This window comes from Rhopalosiphum maidis, chromosome 4 (genome assembly GCF_003676215.2).
Source record: "Rhopalosiphum maidis isolate BTI-1 chromosome 4, ASM367621v3, whole genome shotgun sequence".
NCBI classification, from domain to species: domain Eukaryota; kingdom Metazoa; phylum Arthropoda; class Insecta; order Hemiptera; family Aphididae; genus Rhopalosiphum; species Rhopalosiphum maidis.
The window spans coordinates 19374764-19388052 of NC_040880.1; the positions used below are offsets into that span (position 1 = coordinate 19374764).

The 13289-nt window shown below is 25.4% G+C and overlaps 2 protein-coding genes across 3 annotated transcripts; one reads left to right on the top strand and one right to left on the bottom strand.

Moving 5' to 3' along the window:
• Positions 1–1889: 1889 nt before the first annotated feature.
• On the bottom strand, positions 1890–5645 carry LOC113548721 (ethanolaminephosphotransferase 1-like). Its single transcript, XM_026949753.1, has 9 exons — positions 5357–5645; positions 5197–5289; positions 3983–4051; positions 3677–3866; positions 3338–3603; positions 2981–3138; positions 2704–2884; positions 2144–2320; positions 1890–2031 (listed from the first exon to the last, which is right to left on the bottom strand). The coding sequence occupies exons 2-9, from the start codon at positions 5254–5256 to the stop codon at positions 1969–1971; spliced, it is 1164 nt and encodes a 387-aa protein (XP_026805554.1). The 5' UTR covers positions 5257–5289; positions 5357–5645; the 3' UTR covers positions 1890–1968.
• A 2947-nt stretch (positions 5646–8592) lies between these two features.
• Positions 8593–12060, top strand: LOC113549152. 2 transcript variants are annotated; one of them, XM_026950328.1, is made up of 5 exons: positions 8593–8625; positions 8844–8914; positions 8980–9299; positions 9965–10212; positions 11199–12060. In XM_026950328.1, the coding sequence occupies exons 2-5, from the start codon at positions 8863–8865 to the stop codon at positions 11806–11808; spliced, it is 1230 nt and encodes a 409-aa protein (XP_026806129.1). In that variant the 5' UTR covers positions 8593–8625; positions 8844–8862; the 3' UTR covers positions 11809–12060. The 2 variants fall into 2 exon arrangements, with proteins under 2 accessions (XP_026806129.1, XP_026806128.1); XM_026950327.1 differs by lacking the exon at positions 8593–8625 and having other exon boundaries at positions 8825–8914.
• The last annotated feature ends 1229 nt before the right edge of the window (positions 12061–13289 follow it).

The following is a 13289-nucleotide window of genomic DNA, read 5'->3' on the forward strand; positions in this document are numbered from 1 at the left end:
AAATAAGAAATAGAATTTATAAAGAATTCTTTATAAATTTTGCATCCGAACACCTAAAGTATTAACTATTGGCCAGATGTTAGAAACGAGAAATATCATTCACCAATCACCGCTATCACAAATAAAAATAAATTTTATTAACCTGCCGTAAATCGCAAAACTCAGTGTAAATAATTTTACACTTTTACTTTTCGGTTTTTCACCTTTTGCCACATAACTCATTAATACACTTTAATAGTAAGTACTATTGTACAAATGTAGACAATGAGTTAGGGCTCAGAATTTGATGACCTTAAAAACATTAAAAAATGCAAATATGACATTATGACATAAAAATGTCAAAAGTCCAGATTCATTTTTTATAGTCGGACAAAAAGTCCGAAAATACAAAATATTTTATTTAATTAATAATTATTTTAAAAACTTAAAAATTTAAAAATGTTTATATATAGACATTATATATTATACACATTATATTATTATATTTATTTCTATTTTCTTATTTTCATTTATAATTATATAATTTATTACAACATATTAGAACAACAATATCAAAATTTATTTGTAATTAAATACATTTTAACAAACAATGAATTTTATTTTATTTATAAACACGTGTCAATCTACACAAAACTAAAAAAAAAAAATAGTATATCATAATTATAATAAAAAAATATAAATTTTTCATTATTATAGGTACTATACTAGTATAGTGGATTTCTGTTATATTTTTGTTAATTATACGAAAATATAATATGTGTACAACATTTTTAAATTTTTAAAATAAATATTAATTAGATACTTATATAAAGCATTTTGTATTTTTGGACTTTTTGTCCAACTATAAAAAATGAAACCGGACTTTTTGTCTATGGATTTTTTGTTCATGATTCCCCTAACCCATGGGGCCATGGGGGAGTGAGTGGTCAAAATTAAAATTCTCAGAGAACAGAAAAACAAAAATTTGGGAGAAAATATTTCCAATTATTTGTGTAATCTATTGTCAACTAGGTATATTTTTTTATACGTGTATGTGTATCTATATAATATGTGCATGTGCATATTATACTCACAAATCAATGGAGTAACTAGATTAACTGTCATAAGAATGACATTATAAAAAATTGAATTAATCATATGTAGTAGAATGTAGGTGTATAATATATTCAATATTGTAACAATATATGTAATCATAAATTTACTAATTGATCTTTTTTATCACACACAAGTTTAAAACAAAAAAAAAAAACAATAAAAATACAAATTCAGACAGCAGTCAAGTCATTCATGATATTAATTAACTTATTGTCTAAATGATTTAATTAATTACAAAATAAAAAAAAAATTTTCTAAAAAGTAAGTTATATTGTAGTAACTTGGACATTTTATAAGATACCTTAATAATTTAAAATTAGTATTATATAGATACTATAGCTAATTATAGAATACAATCCATTTAAAAAAAAAATAAGTACCAATTAAGGTTATTTAATATTAAACGTTAACATTAAAATAATATAACAATAAATAATTAAATAACTGCCAATGTTTTATTCAGTATCACTATTTGTTCAATATTTTTGAATTAATTACATTCAAAGGTAAATTAGTTTAAACTCTTCAAAGTAGTCATATTTAAGTTTTTTTTAAACTTAAATTTGATGAATACAATATTTTTCAATAAATAGAAATAAAAAATAATTTAATTAGTACAATAATTATTAAAATAAAATGTACTATATCAATTTTTAAATTATGTTATTAATGATAATAACTTGTATACAAGTAATGTATAAACAATTATACAAATATAGAAAATAATATTTCATAAGTATGGCTACTCTGTAATGAGATTAAAAAAAATAATAACATTTAGAAACAACTGTTTCATTAATGCTAATGCTGATTTAAGTAGTTAATAAAAAGAATATAAAATAAAATAAAAATTATTTTTATAGTATATTATACTTAATGTTTCTTGTACGGTATTTTGAAACACATGATTTTAAAATGATCAGCCATTTGTTTCACCTAAAATATGTAAGTTAAAAACATTATGACCATGTATCATAATTTATACAGTAAATAATAAGAATAATTATTAGAGATAAATTATTTATAAAAATAATGTAAATTAACTTACTACACAGCCTCCATAATAGATGTGTGTTACAATGCTTATTAATGCCATAATGTACATACAAATTAATTCAATGGGAGGTAAAAACACACTGAAAAATATAGCTACAACCATAAGCGACAACAAATTATTGTGTGCTTCACAGCGAGTCTTGCTCATTTGAGCCACAATTAAACGACACTGAAATAATAAATAAATAATTATTAATTAAGCTGTAATGTACAAAGAACTAAGTATATATTTGGTCAGGCATTACAGTTTGATTCATGTATAAACAGAGTTTGATTTAGTTTGAACAATGTTCATAGATACTGGATATTTTATGATGTTTAAGACACTGACACGTTATACTAATATGGATGAAAAATTAAGTATTTTAATTTTTGTCCAGTATTTGGTATTTGAAATAGGTAAAACAAAGATGAAAAATGGAATTTATGTATGAATAAAATAGTCTGAACTTAACCAAAAATTGTTCACTGACAAATAAAACCGTAAAATGTGATTAACCTAATACATGATATAATAAATTATGAATTTAAGGCAGATTATGTTTTACTTACACAAATATTTGAAAATATTGCTCCACTCATCATAAAAAATATTCTTGGATCCCTTTCAAGAATATTAGTAGGTGACATTTTTACCCATATCAAACATAAAGACACAAAGACAGTCAAAGGAATTAATGGTCGACTACCTTCTAGAATACTTAAATTTTTACCTGTTTTGTCCCTGTAACTTCTACAAAAGTAAAATAAATAAAAATAAGGATATTAAAATAATTTTCACAAATATAATATCAACAAATGTATAAAAAAATAAGTTTTAACTACTTACACATAAATATTATAAATTGAAACTGGAATATTAGTAACGAATGTGGTAAAATAAAATGTTATTTCAGTGATATGTCCAAAGGAATAATTTTCTGTTATAGACATTTTCCATCTTTCAGGTCCAAAAATAGCAGTAAGACCAAAGAAGAATACTAATCCCTGAAAATTATACATTTAAAATTTTAAAAATGAAATAGATTTATACAGAAAATAATTGTTTTAATTTAGAAATTCAATTTACTTTATTGTATAAAATGAAAATGATACTCTTATTGATGTAAGAATAATACTTAATAGGATAATATAAATGTAAAAATAAAAATTTAAATTGTAATATATATATACAATTTAAACTCACAACCATTGAAAAATCATAACTCCATGGTAAATATAATACTCCAGTGTTATACTTTTCCCAATGAGCCAAATAAAAATTAATGAAAACCATTATACAGATATAATACATTCGTAATGGTTGAATAGTATTCGGATCATCACGCCCAAATATTGAATAAAGTGCAGTAGGGATAAAAACAGTTGTCCAGGAATCCAGACCGTGATCAAACAGTTCACCAAGTGGGCCACTTGTGCCTGTACGCCTAGCTTGTTTACCATCAAGACCATCTAAAAAATTTTTTTATAAGATAATTATTATAGTTTTGGTTATAATATTTAAATAAAAGTTAACTATAAATACCAAGAGAATATGATATGAAAATAAATAAAGACACAACACCAAAAACCCATCTTGGTATTGGATCACCTTTGTAATTTATTCCAGATACATAGAAACCATAGTCATAATAAGCAAGGAGAAGTGAAGCTCCAACAGTAAAAAGAAAACCAACAAAAGTTAGCAAATTAGGTGCAATCCATCTTGGAGTGATCTAAAGTTTAAAAAAAATTGATGACATTTTTTTTTTAAATTAACATAAAATTGTTTGATTGAAAATGTGTAACAGTTCAAATTATATAAAAACTAATTTATCAATAATACACCTACTTTAATTAATGCGTTCCAAAATGGATGCATAATATATGTACCCAATGGATTTGTATCAATTGCATTATACTGAAAAAAAAATTGTTAATTAATATCAAAAATATAAAAACTGTATAGTTGTTTTATTATCTTTTAAAACAAAAACTAAAATACTAAGTTATTCATTGAAAAATATTAGTGACAGTTAGTTAAGAAAAATAGAATATCATAAGCAATAAATAAATATTTTTAATAAGTTCATATTTTAAATTATAATTTACTTAGGTAGATACATATAAGTAATTTATACCAGTTATAATTAATAAAATACAAATTTAATATTAAATATATTTTATTAATAATGACAGTGCTATTAATCAGATATTTTTTGTTAAAATTATCTCAAAATTATGAATTTTCTTTTTTTTACTTCTTTTTGCATATTCAAAACAATCTAATACACATTTCAAGTTTAGAATAAGTTTTTTAATTAAATTGTATTAGTAGTATTTAAAAGTATTAAATCTAATAGATTAGGTTAGATAAGTATCCATAAAAGGCTAGAAATAACTAATAAAATAATATTATGTATAATTAAAAGAAAATTTAGGTAAGTTTATAAAATTTAAATTATTTTGCAGCTTTAGAATACATATAATTACAATTATTTACAATAATACAATTAATATAGGTAATTATTTCATAAAATCAAAGAATAATATTTAGCCCAAGGTTGGTCTTAATATAAAACTTAAGGCATACAATATTTATAAAAAGAGCTTAGGATTAATCTATAATTCTATAGTATAGTCAGGTTAAATTTATCAAAAAATAACTTCTGTGACAAAATACATAACAAAATGTTCTTTGATTGAAAAAACTTATTGTATATCATCATAATAGGATTAGTTAAATATTTTGATTTATCATATATTTTATTCTGTTACAATGGTGTATAACAAATTTATAAAAAAAAATCTTTACTAGGACAAGAATTTTAAGTGATTAAAATAATCATATCTTAATTAACTAATTATTTTTATTACTATTGCTTTATGATTCACAAACAACAGTTCTTCAAGATTATGAATTATAATTATGTCAAACTACAATATATTATACCAGATGAAAATATTGAACATGATAAGACTAATACTACTAATGACAAAAATGAGCATAACATTAGTATACATTATGCAAGTATTTTAATTAAAAATATGTCAAGAAGCACTTACTTTGTAATTGTCAAATCCATCGAGATGGTCCTTATTAAGATATAAGTTATCAAACACCATTGTGTAAACTTAATATAATAACAATTAAAATATCTGTAAATTAATTAAAAAAATAATTAGGAATCACTCATAACAAGTTAGCATGAAAACTATTTCATACCTTATTTATGAATAATCTTTGAAGGATTTTAACCAGTTTATTGTAAGCAAATCAATAAAATTAATAATAGTATTAATAAATAATGAGACGAGATAGCTGATACGTGGGGCTTATGGACTATACCTAAGTGCGTTCATTCGTAAAAAAATATTAAATACATTTTTATTTATTTATACAAAGAAAATAAAACTATAAAGATTCACGGATACAGATCTAAATTAAAAAAAAAAACAAAGACGCATATTCAATATTATAATTTATAGTATTAAAAGTCGATCCTTGAACTTAGCATTGTTTATCGTTTTGTAGTCCAACTTACACCGCCGCGGCGCCGCCGGTAAATATCATGCCAACACAGAGACCTGCTCTGTGATAAGAGATAAATGATAACGGTTTAGCTTATCACTTAAAAACGGAGATCGATCAAGAGTTGTGCTTATCACTGAACACAATTATACGTCTATGCGTCTACCAGTTTTCCACACTGCGGCTGCTAACAGTGGCTATTTGGCCACAATTTTAAAAAAATTCATTTTTAAGACATAAATGGGTCAAGATCTATCTAGAAGATATTAAAGATCTTGTTGTCTCTAGACTCTATAATGTCTATAGTCTTAGGTCTTTAATCATGGCAATTTTATGCAAAATATAACAACAGACTACGGAGTAAATTATATATAAATCTATAAAATTATTTATTCTGAATTTGTATAATGTACGACTATTCGAATTTAAGTTTATAAACGAGTAGGTATTAAGTACCTAAAGTACTTTTTATTTACTTTTAACCCCCAAACCACCAACTGTGGCTATAATTCTTTCAACTGGCAGGAACTATCCTTCAAAATTGAAATTTTTGCCTCACTTCTTGCTCCCCATCGTCACATACTGACGTCCAGGTGCGGACTGTGCCGATGGGCGAGTGGGCGATTGCTCCCAAGGCTATTAGGATTTTGGACCTTACAGATGCTCAATGGCCGCAATTTATTTATCAGTACCTACATTGTAGATACAATTTATAACACTGACTAGGTTTGCTAAGTTTGCTTAATTTGTTTTTAGGGGAATATGAGTACAACATAATTTTATGCGTATATATAACATAAAAATATTAGTTTATGAGTCACATAATTGTGTGAGAAAACTTAATTTTTTTAGTTTAATAAAATATCATAATAATAATAAAATAAATAAGTATCTACAGAGTTACATTTTGTACGTCAATTGTATTATTTACCTATAGCTTTATAGCTATTATAGCTTAATTCTTAAAATAATCTTAAATCTTTAAATAATATTTTATTTATCGTTATTTAAAATAGATAAATAACTAAAAATTCAGATAACTCAGCATATTGAATACAATATACTGTGTATTATATTGGCACAACATTTTCGTACTTTTATTGAGTTTGAAGTAAAATGTATTCTAAAATCTTATATTACTAATGTAGCTTGTAGCTTTTTAGCTTAAAGTTTTTTTGGATGAACTACGACAATAATTGTATACTTTACTTGATAATTAAGGACACAAAAATTTTTTTTTTAAATTGTAGACACCAAATAAACCAAATTATGATAATTGAAGAATTGAGAAAGAGGAGAGCCACTTATTCTATCTGTCCAGGCTATTATAATATTAAGTGGTATAGTGGTATAAATAATGTATAATGATATTTGTGTAATACTTGGGCGGTTGGGCTTTTACCTATGATCGCCCAGGCCAATTGTTGACGTTAGTTCGCCCCTGTTGACGTCAGTCACACAAAAAAAGAATAATACAAAATCAATACATTTATCGTTCAGCCTAGAAATTAGAATCTATAAAAGTATAAAATATATTTATTTTATAAACTTTCGATTTCGATCTTTGTTGTTGAAAATGTTCTATTATTGTTTTTAACTAATGCATATATTATCCTACATTATAATCGTATAAGTTTTTATTTTTACCTTTAATGTTCTATTTTGTTATATTATATTATAGTTACATTTAGTATACCTACATGACGTAAAATAAACTTATATTAATATACCTACCTAATTCATTATATTTATTATTTTTTATTTTTTTTCTTATAAAAATCGATAATATTTTTTAATAAGTAGGTAGTTATAATGTAGATACCTACCACATAATATACTAATACAGTGACCATGAACCAAAACCACTGCTACAGTTTAGTATTTTAATAATTACATTTTCAATAAAGTCCATTAGCGGTTGCATTTTTGCAAATCTAGTAGAATTCTACATTTGACCATGTAGGCATAATTATTATAGACATATTATTTAGGATACAAAATACATTCAATGCTAGATTGGCATTGACTGTATACTATTTAGTATATATAAATTATACAATACATATGAAAATATTTGTATGTAGATACATATTAAATATACCTACTAGAAACAACCATTTATAGTCATTGAATAATTTAAAACATATGCATGTATTGCATTTTTTTTATTCAAGCTTCCTATATACTATGTAGGTATTAAATTTAATTTACAATGACGTATTACTCATATTATCGTATTAGTATTTAGCCTGTGATTGTCATTATATTTATCTCATAAATAAATTGTAGTATTGCAAAACCAGCATCATACATATAGTTGGATTGTTCTTGTTCTTTTAAAGAGTTTAATTTAAATTATAAATGATTATAGTAAAAATAATTTAAAAACAAACAGAATTTTCATTAAAAAAATTGCATTCTTTTAAATTAATAATATTTAATGATTATAATAGTAATATAGTATAGGTACATTTCAGTGCATTTTTTAAATTACCTAATAAATTAGACGACACAAATGTCACCCAGTAAAAATATATTGTTGCATTTATTTATTTTTAATGACTGAGCGGGCATAAAATAATTTCTATAATACTATAAATGACTATTTTGAGACATTTTTATTTTGGACAATTTTCGTGGTTTTGAAAAATTTTTGTTGAACACATAAAAAATTTATTTTGAATTATCGGTCAAAGATTATTGAGTATACACACAAAAAAAAAACATTGTAACATTAATACATTCATCGCTTCATTCAGAATCTAAAACACACAATACATCGTAAAACAATATACGTTATACTCAATACTCATTACTCAATACTTGTTATCTGTTTAAAGTCTAAGAAATTGTTTATATGTATATATCGTTTAGAGTTAATTACAATCTCGAGATGGCCAATAATTATTAAAGTGATGCCAATTTATATAATTATTTTTAAAAACTGTATAAAATATAAATCAGTAAGTAATTAAATTTAATATTTAAATAATTATCTATGAGTAACATCTAAGTAGAAAATATTTAGAGGGGACAGGGGTATTTATATACTAATAAAGTATGCAGCGTATGGGGGTGGGTATGTACGAGGACAAACATTAAAATATGGTGTGAAACCATGTACCTATATATAAGGTTGTATAGAATAAGATATTCATTGATATTTGATATACTTGTTTAGTCGTTTGATTACATTCAAGATGAGGTCAACGTTGATTTTAATCATGATGTGTATTGCATTGTTATCAGCAGGTAATAGGTAATTTTAAATGATGGGAAAAAAAACTTAATTATTTAAATGTGACAATGATTTTTAGATTCTGCTGTAAACTGGACCGTGGACGATAACACAGTACCAGAATCGTTACTCGATTTGATGCGCAATAATTATTATAGCAATGACGAAATTCATAAAGCTGTGTTTTGGGCGTATAAATTTCAGTACGATGTTATTTCTGAATATAATGGTCGAGTGTTCGATGTTGAATCACCATTGGAATATTTCAACGATGTTTTGATTTTACCTAAGACTAGAGCGTCATCAATAAATTCCAATATCATATTCGAAAACAATACTGTCAGTGGTCTAACAGATTTTAATAGTAATAATGTCGTCATAAAATGGTCACAAGACCAGGTAAGCTAGCTATCGCTTCAATTATTAAAACGGAACTTATCTAATATATTATTATATAAAATATACATGATACATGATACATATTATAATATTATAACTAAATTATTAATAATAATGGACAGTAGCGCAACTGTATAGCTCTCAAATCATTGACATCTTTAGTCCCATTATAATATTAAAAACGTGAAGATTCATTCATCAACTAACAACAAACCAATAAAAAATAAATTTTATTTATAGTTTTATTATTATTATTGCCTATTGGTGGGTTTGTGTTATAACAAACTATAACAAATGTTATTAGTTATTAGTTTATTACTAATTATTTGAATGAAAACTGAAATTAATTTTTTTAATTTATATTTTACTTTCTAATTTGTTTTTAATAATTTTATATATTTTTTTTACTTAAATTAAACTTAAAATTTAAATGTTTACGAACATTTTTTTAATGTTTTTTAGGTAATTTTCTATATTTTTTAGGACATATAAGTATTTTTTGGGTCAACTTCGGTGTTTTTTAGGTCTTGTATCTTATTTCTAATTATGAGTTTATGACTAAAAAAAAGAATGATTAGTAAAAAGTAAAAATTTAAAATATCTTCTCTATTATTGCCAAAAATAACTAACCTACCATGTTTGGTTGATAATTTGATGTGTTGCAGGTAGATACAAAGATAACTTGGAAAGAGCTACAAATTGTTGGAAAATATACATTTGTAGATGAATGGAAATATGTAACAGGTAAATATCAAATTTTCGTTGAAGACGTTGTGTATCAGACCAATACGCCGTTATCCAAAAATACAGAGTTGTATCCTTCGTCTGCGCCAAATTCAGCTATTTCTTATAGAAAATTTAGGACTACCTTTACTGAACACTACTCAATTCCAGATGAATTTTCAGCTGCACGGTAATTTTAAAAATTAGCTCATTTTGATAAATACAAATTTACAAAAGATCTCATTAATAATTACACATAAATTATTATTATATTCCATAAACGATAATTATATAATATACGGAATAATCATTCACCAAGCATGGTACTACCCATTTTTTCTTTAATAGTAAATTTGTTAAAATTTTAATTATTTGAATAAGTCATAAGAACAACATTAAGATTTTATGTACTACCTCAGGAGTGAAATGATGCGAACTTTTATTTTTTAAACGAAACTCCCCATTTTTTATTGTGAATTATTTAGTGGATATATTTTAAAAATGTCGATGTACCTATATTCAAAATGTAAACAAGTAGTTTCTCGATTATTATTAAAATGTTTATATTAAGGATAATATAGTCCTTAAAAATAGTTTACTAATATATACAATATGTAATACTAGATCTAGTATTTATTTTCAAATTAATGAATCTATAATATTATCTTTAGTAATTACTAATTAGTATACGAGTATACCATACATAGCATAAGAATATATTACTCGTGGTACACAGTTACCTGTCAATTAATCAAAAATGACAAATTAAAATTTTGATTTAAATAATTAACATTTCAAAAAAAATATACGCTAAACAATTTATAGATAAAATGGAGGTTTTAATTTGGAAAATATTAGTTTATATTTCCACAGAACACTCTTGAAATAGTACACACAATTTCAAGAATTTGAAAATGAGGCATTTAAGTATATTAAATATATTTAAAAAACCATATATTGAACATACATCATAAAAGAAGAAAAGAGGGGTAAGCATGATTGATGAATCATCACTCTATACAATATGATGACCAGAAAATAATACTTTTGTGCATAGAGGCCCACATTATGTGGAGCCCGGGGTATTGAGTCTCGTGACTCCCTAAATTAAGTCACTATTAGTTTTTAAAAGTAATGAAAATGATTATTGATTGCTACTATGTGTGCAACGTGCAGGTATGTCCTGGAAAACGTGGTTTTGGGACACATTGCGGACTACACTCTGAAAGTGACACGGAAGAACGTGACGTCGGCTATCAGAGCGGCCGTCCAGCCGTACGTGCAGTATAGGAACCGGTCAGACCCACACTTTCCGGCCACCACCGATCGGCTGGACGACGGCCGGTCCTTCACAATCAGCGACCTGTTCGTCGATGGCCTGGACACTGCGTTGCAGAAGGTAAACGCTGTATGGACCGAACCGAGTACGGGCGCCGTAATGATCGCCGTCGGGCACACGTTGCACAACCTCAGTGGTACGTTCAATCTGCGCATCGTCTCAGGTGTGACCGAACTTCAGCAGCCCGTCCGCTTGATTGATTTTTCTATGGATCGGATCAACTTGAGTATTACGTACGACGTGCTTAGACCGAATTGCTTTTGCTTGGCCACTGTACAAGTGTACAAGGCGACAACGTGGCCACGTGACGATCGAGACGACACTGCAGGGCACCTGCAACAAGTGACCGCTGCGTTCGTCAACACCATCAAAGATCACTTGTCTGTCGGCACTTGCGCGACAATCGTAAAAACCAGCAAGTACGGTACCAATAACCGATGTCAATGAACTTGGCAGCTATTAAAATATTACTCAATATTTTAGTGTATACTTTAATTAATTTATATTTTTTAATATCTTTTAGTTATTTTTTTTTTTTTTTGTTTGACATGGATATTAAAAAAAATGCAATATGTCGAATAAGATAAACGAAAAACGAATTATACGATGTGATCTTTATACCTGCAGTAAGATAACTATTTATATCATTCGGCTATTAAATGATTTATAAATAAAAAAAACCAAGCATTATGAGTGTAATTTGTCTTGTATAAATATTATTTCAGTAATTATTTGTCTTATAACAATTTTCATTTGATAAGAAGGTTCAATCAGTTTCCCGTGTTTAAATGTTTTAATACTTCATTGAACCACACTTAGCTGATAACTTATTTGTATGTGGTCTGTTATCATCATCATCGACGAATTTGTAAATTTCAATTTTCAATCTAATAAGTAAAATAAAAGTTTTTAATTACCAACCAAACTTTTGTTTTCGCCCTGTTTATAATATTTATATAATTATATATTAATATATTATGAACATTATATTAACATGTAAATTATCTTTATACATGAAGAGAACAATGACAAGACTGGAGTTAGTATTGGCCAACGGCCAATATGAGTTAAACGCTTGAGCCTAGATAACGCTATATTGTATAGTTTATAGTTTTGAAATTAATTAAAAATTAACATCAATTAATTAATACCTACTGTAATAGTTATATATTGTTATATCGTTATTCCCATTGCAATCAATAACTGCAGTCTGCGATAAATTGAAAACTAATAAAATTTTAATTTAGGAAGGCTTTGTAATGCTAAAATAATAATAACATATAATTAAATTGCTTTAGTAAGGTTATATAGGTAAAGCTATATATAAAACTAAATTATATTGTATACAATATTATATTGTCATTGCATCATAATTACTTGATTTTGATAGATACGTTTATAGAATTGTTTAGAAGACTATAAATAACCGTTGTACATTTTTTAGGGAAGGGGCTAAGTTAAATTTTAAACTTATAGTCGAATCTCCTTTTCCGATTTTCTTTAAACCCGTATGACAAAAATATTATATTTGAGGTAAGTTTTATCGTTCATTACTAATAAGTACTTTGAATAGGTTAAGTATTTATGCAATACATTTTTTTTTTAACGTTTTTAATATGAAAACCGTTTAAATTATATTACTATTCATTAAACTGAACAATTAAAATTAATTTCTTAACTAAACTAGTTAAAAAAATGCAATTAAAAATAAAACAATCTGAATAAAATAATTGTAAGAAAACGATTATTATTTAAATATTAATTAGTATCACATAATTATAGTGTACAATTTGTTAATTTTATTATTATCATATTATGGTATTTATATGTACGTATGTTATATAATAATTATATTTATAATGAGAATATAAGTATAATATCGATCAACACAACATACATTGCAATAAAACAATTTGCCTACATACATT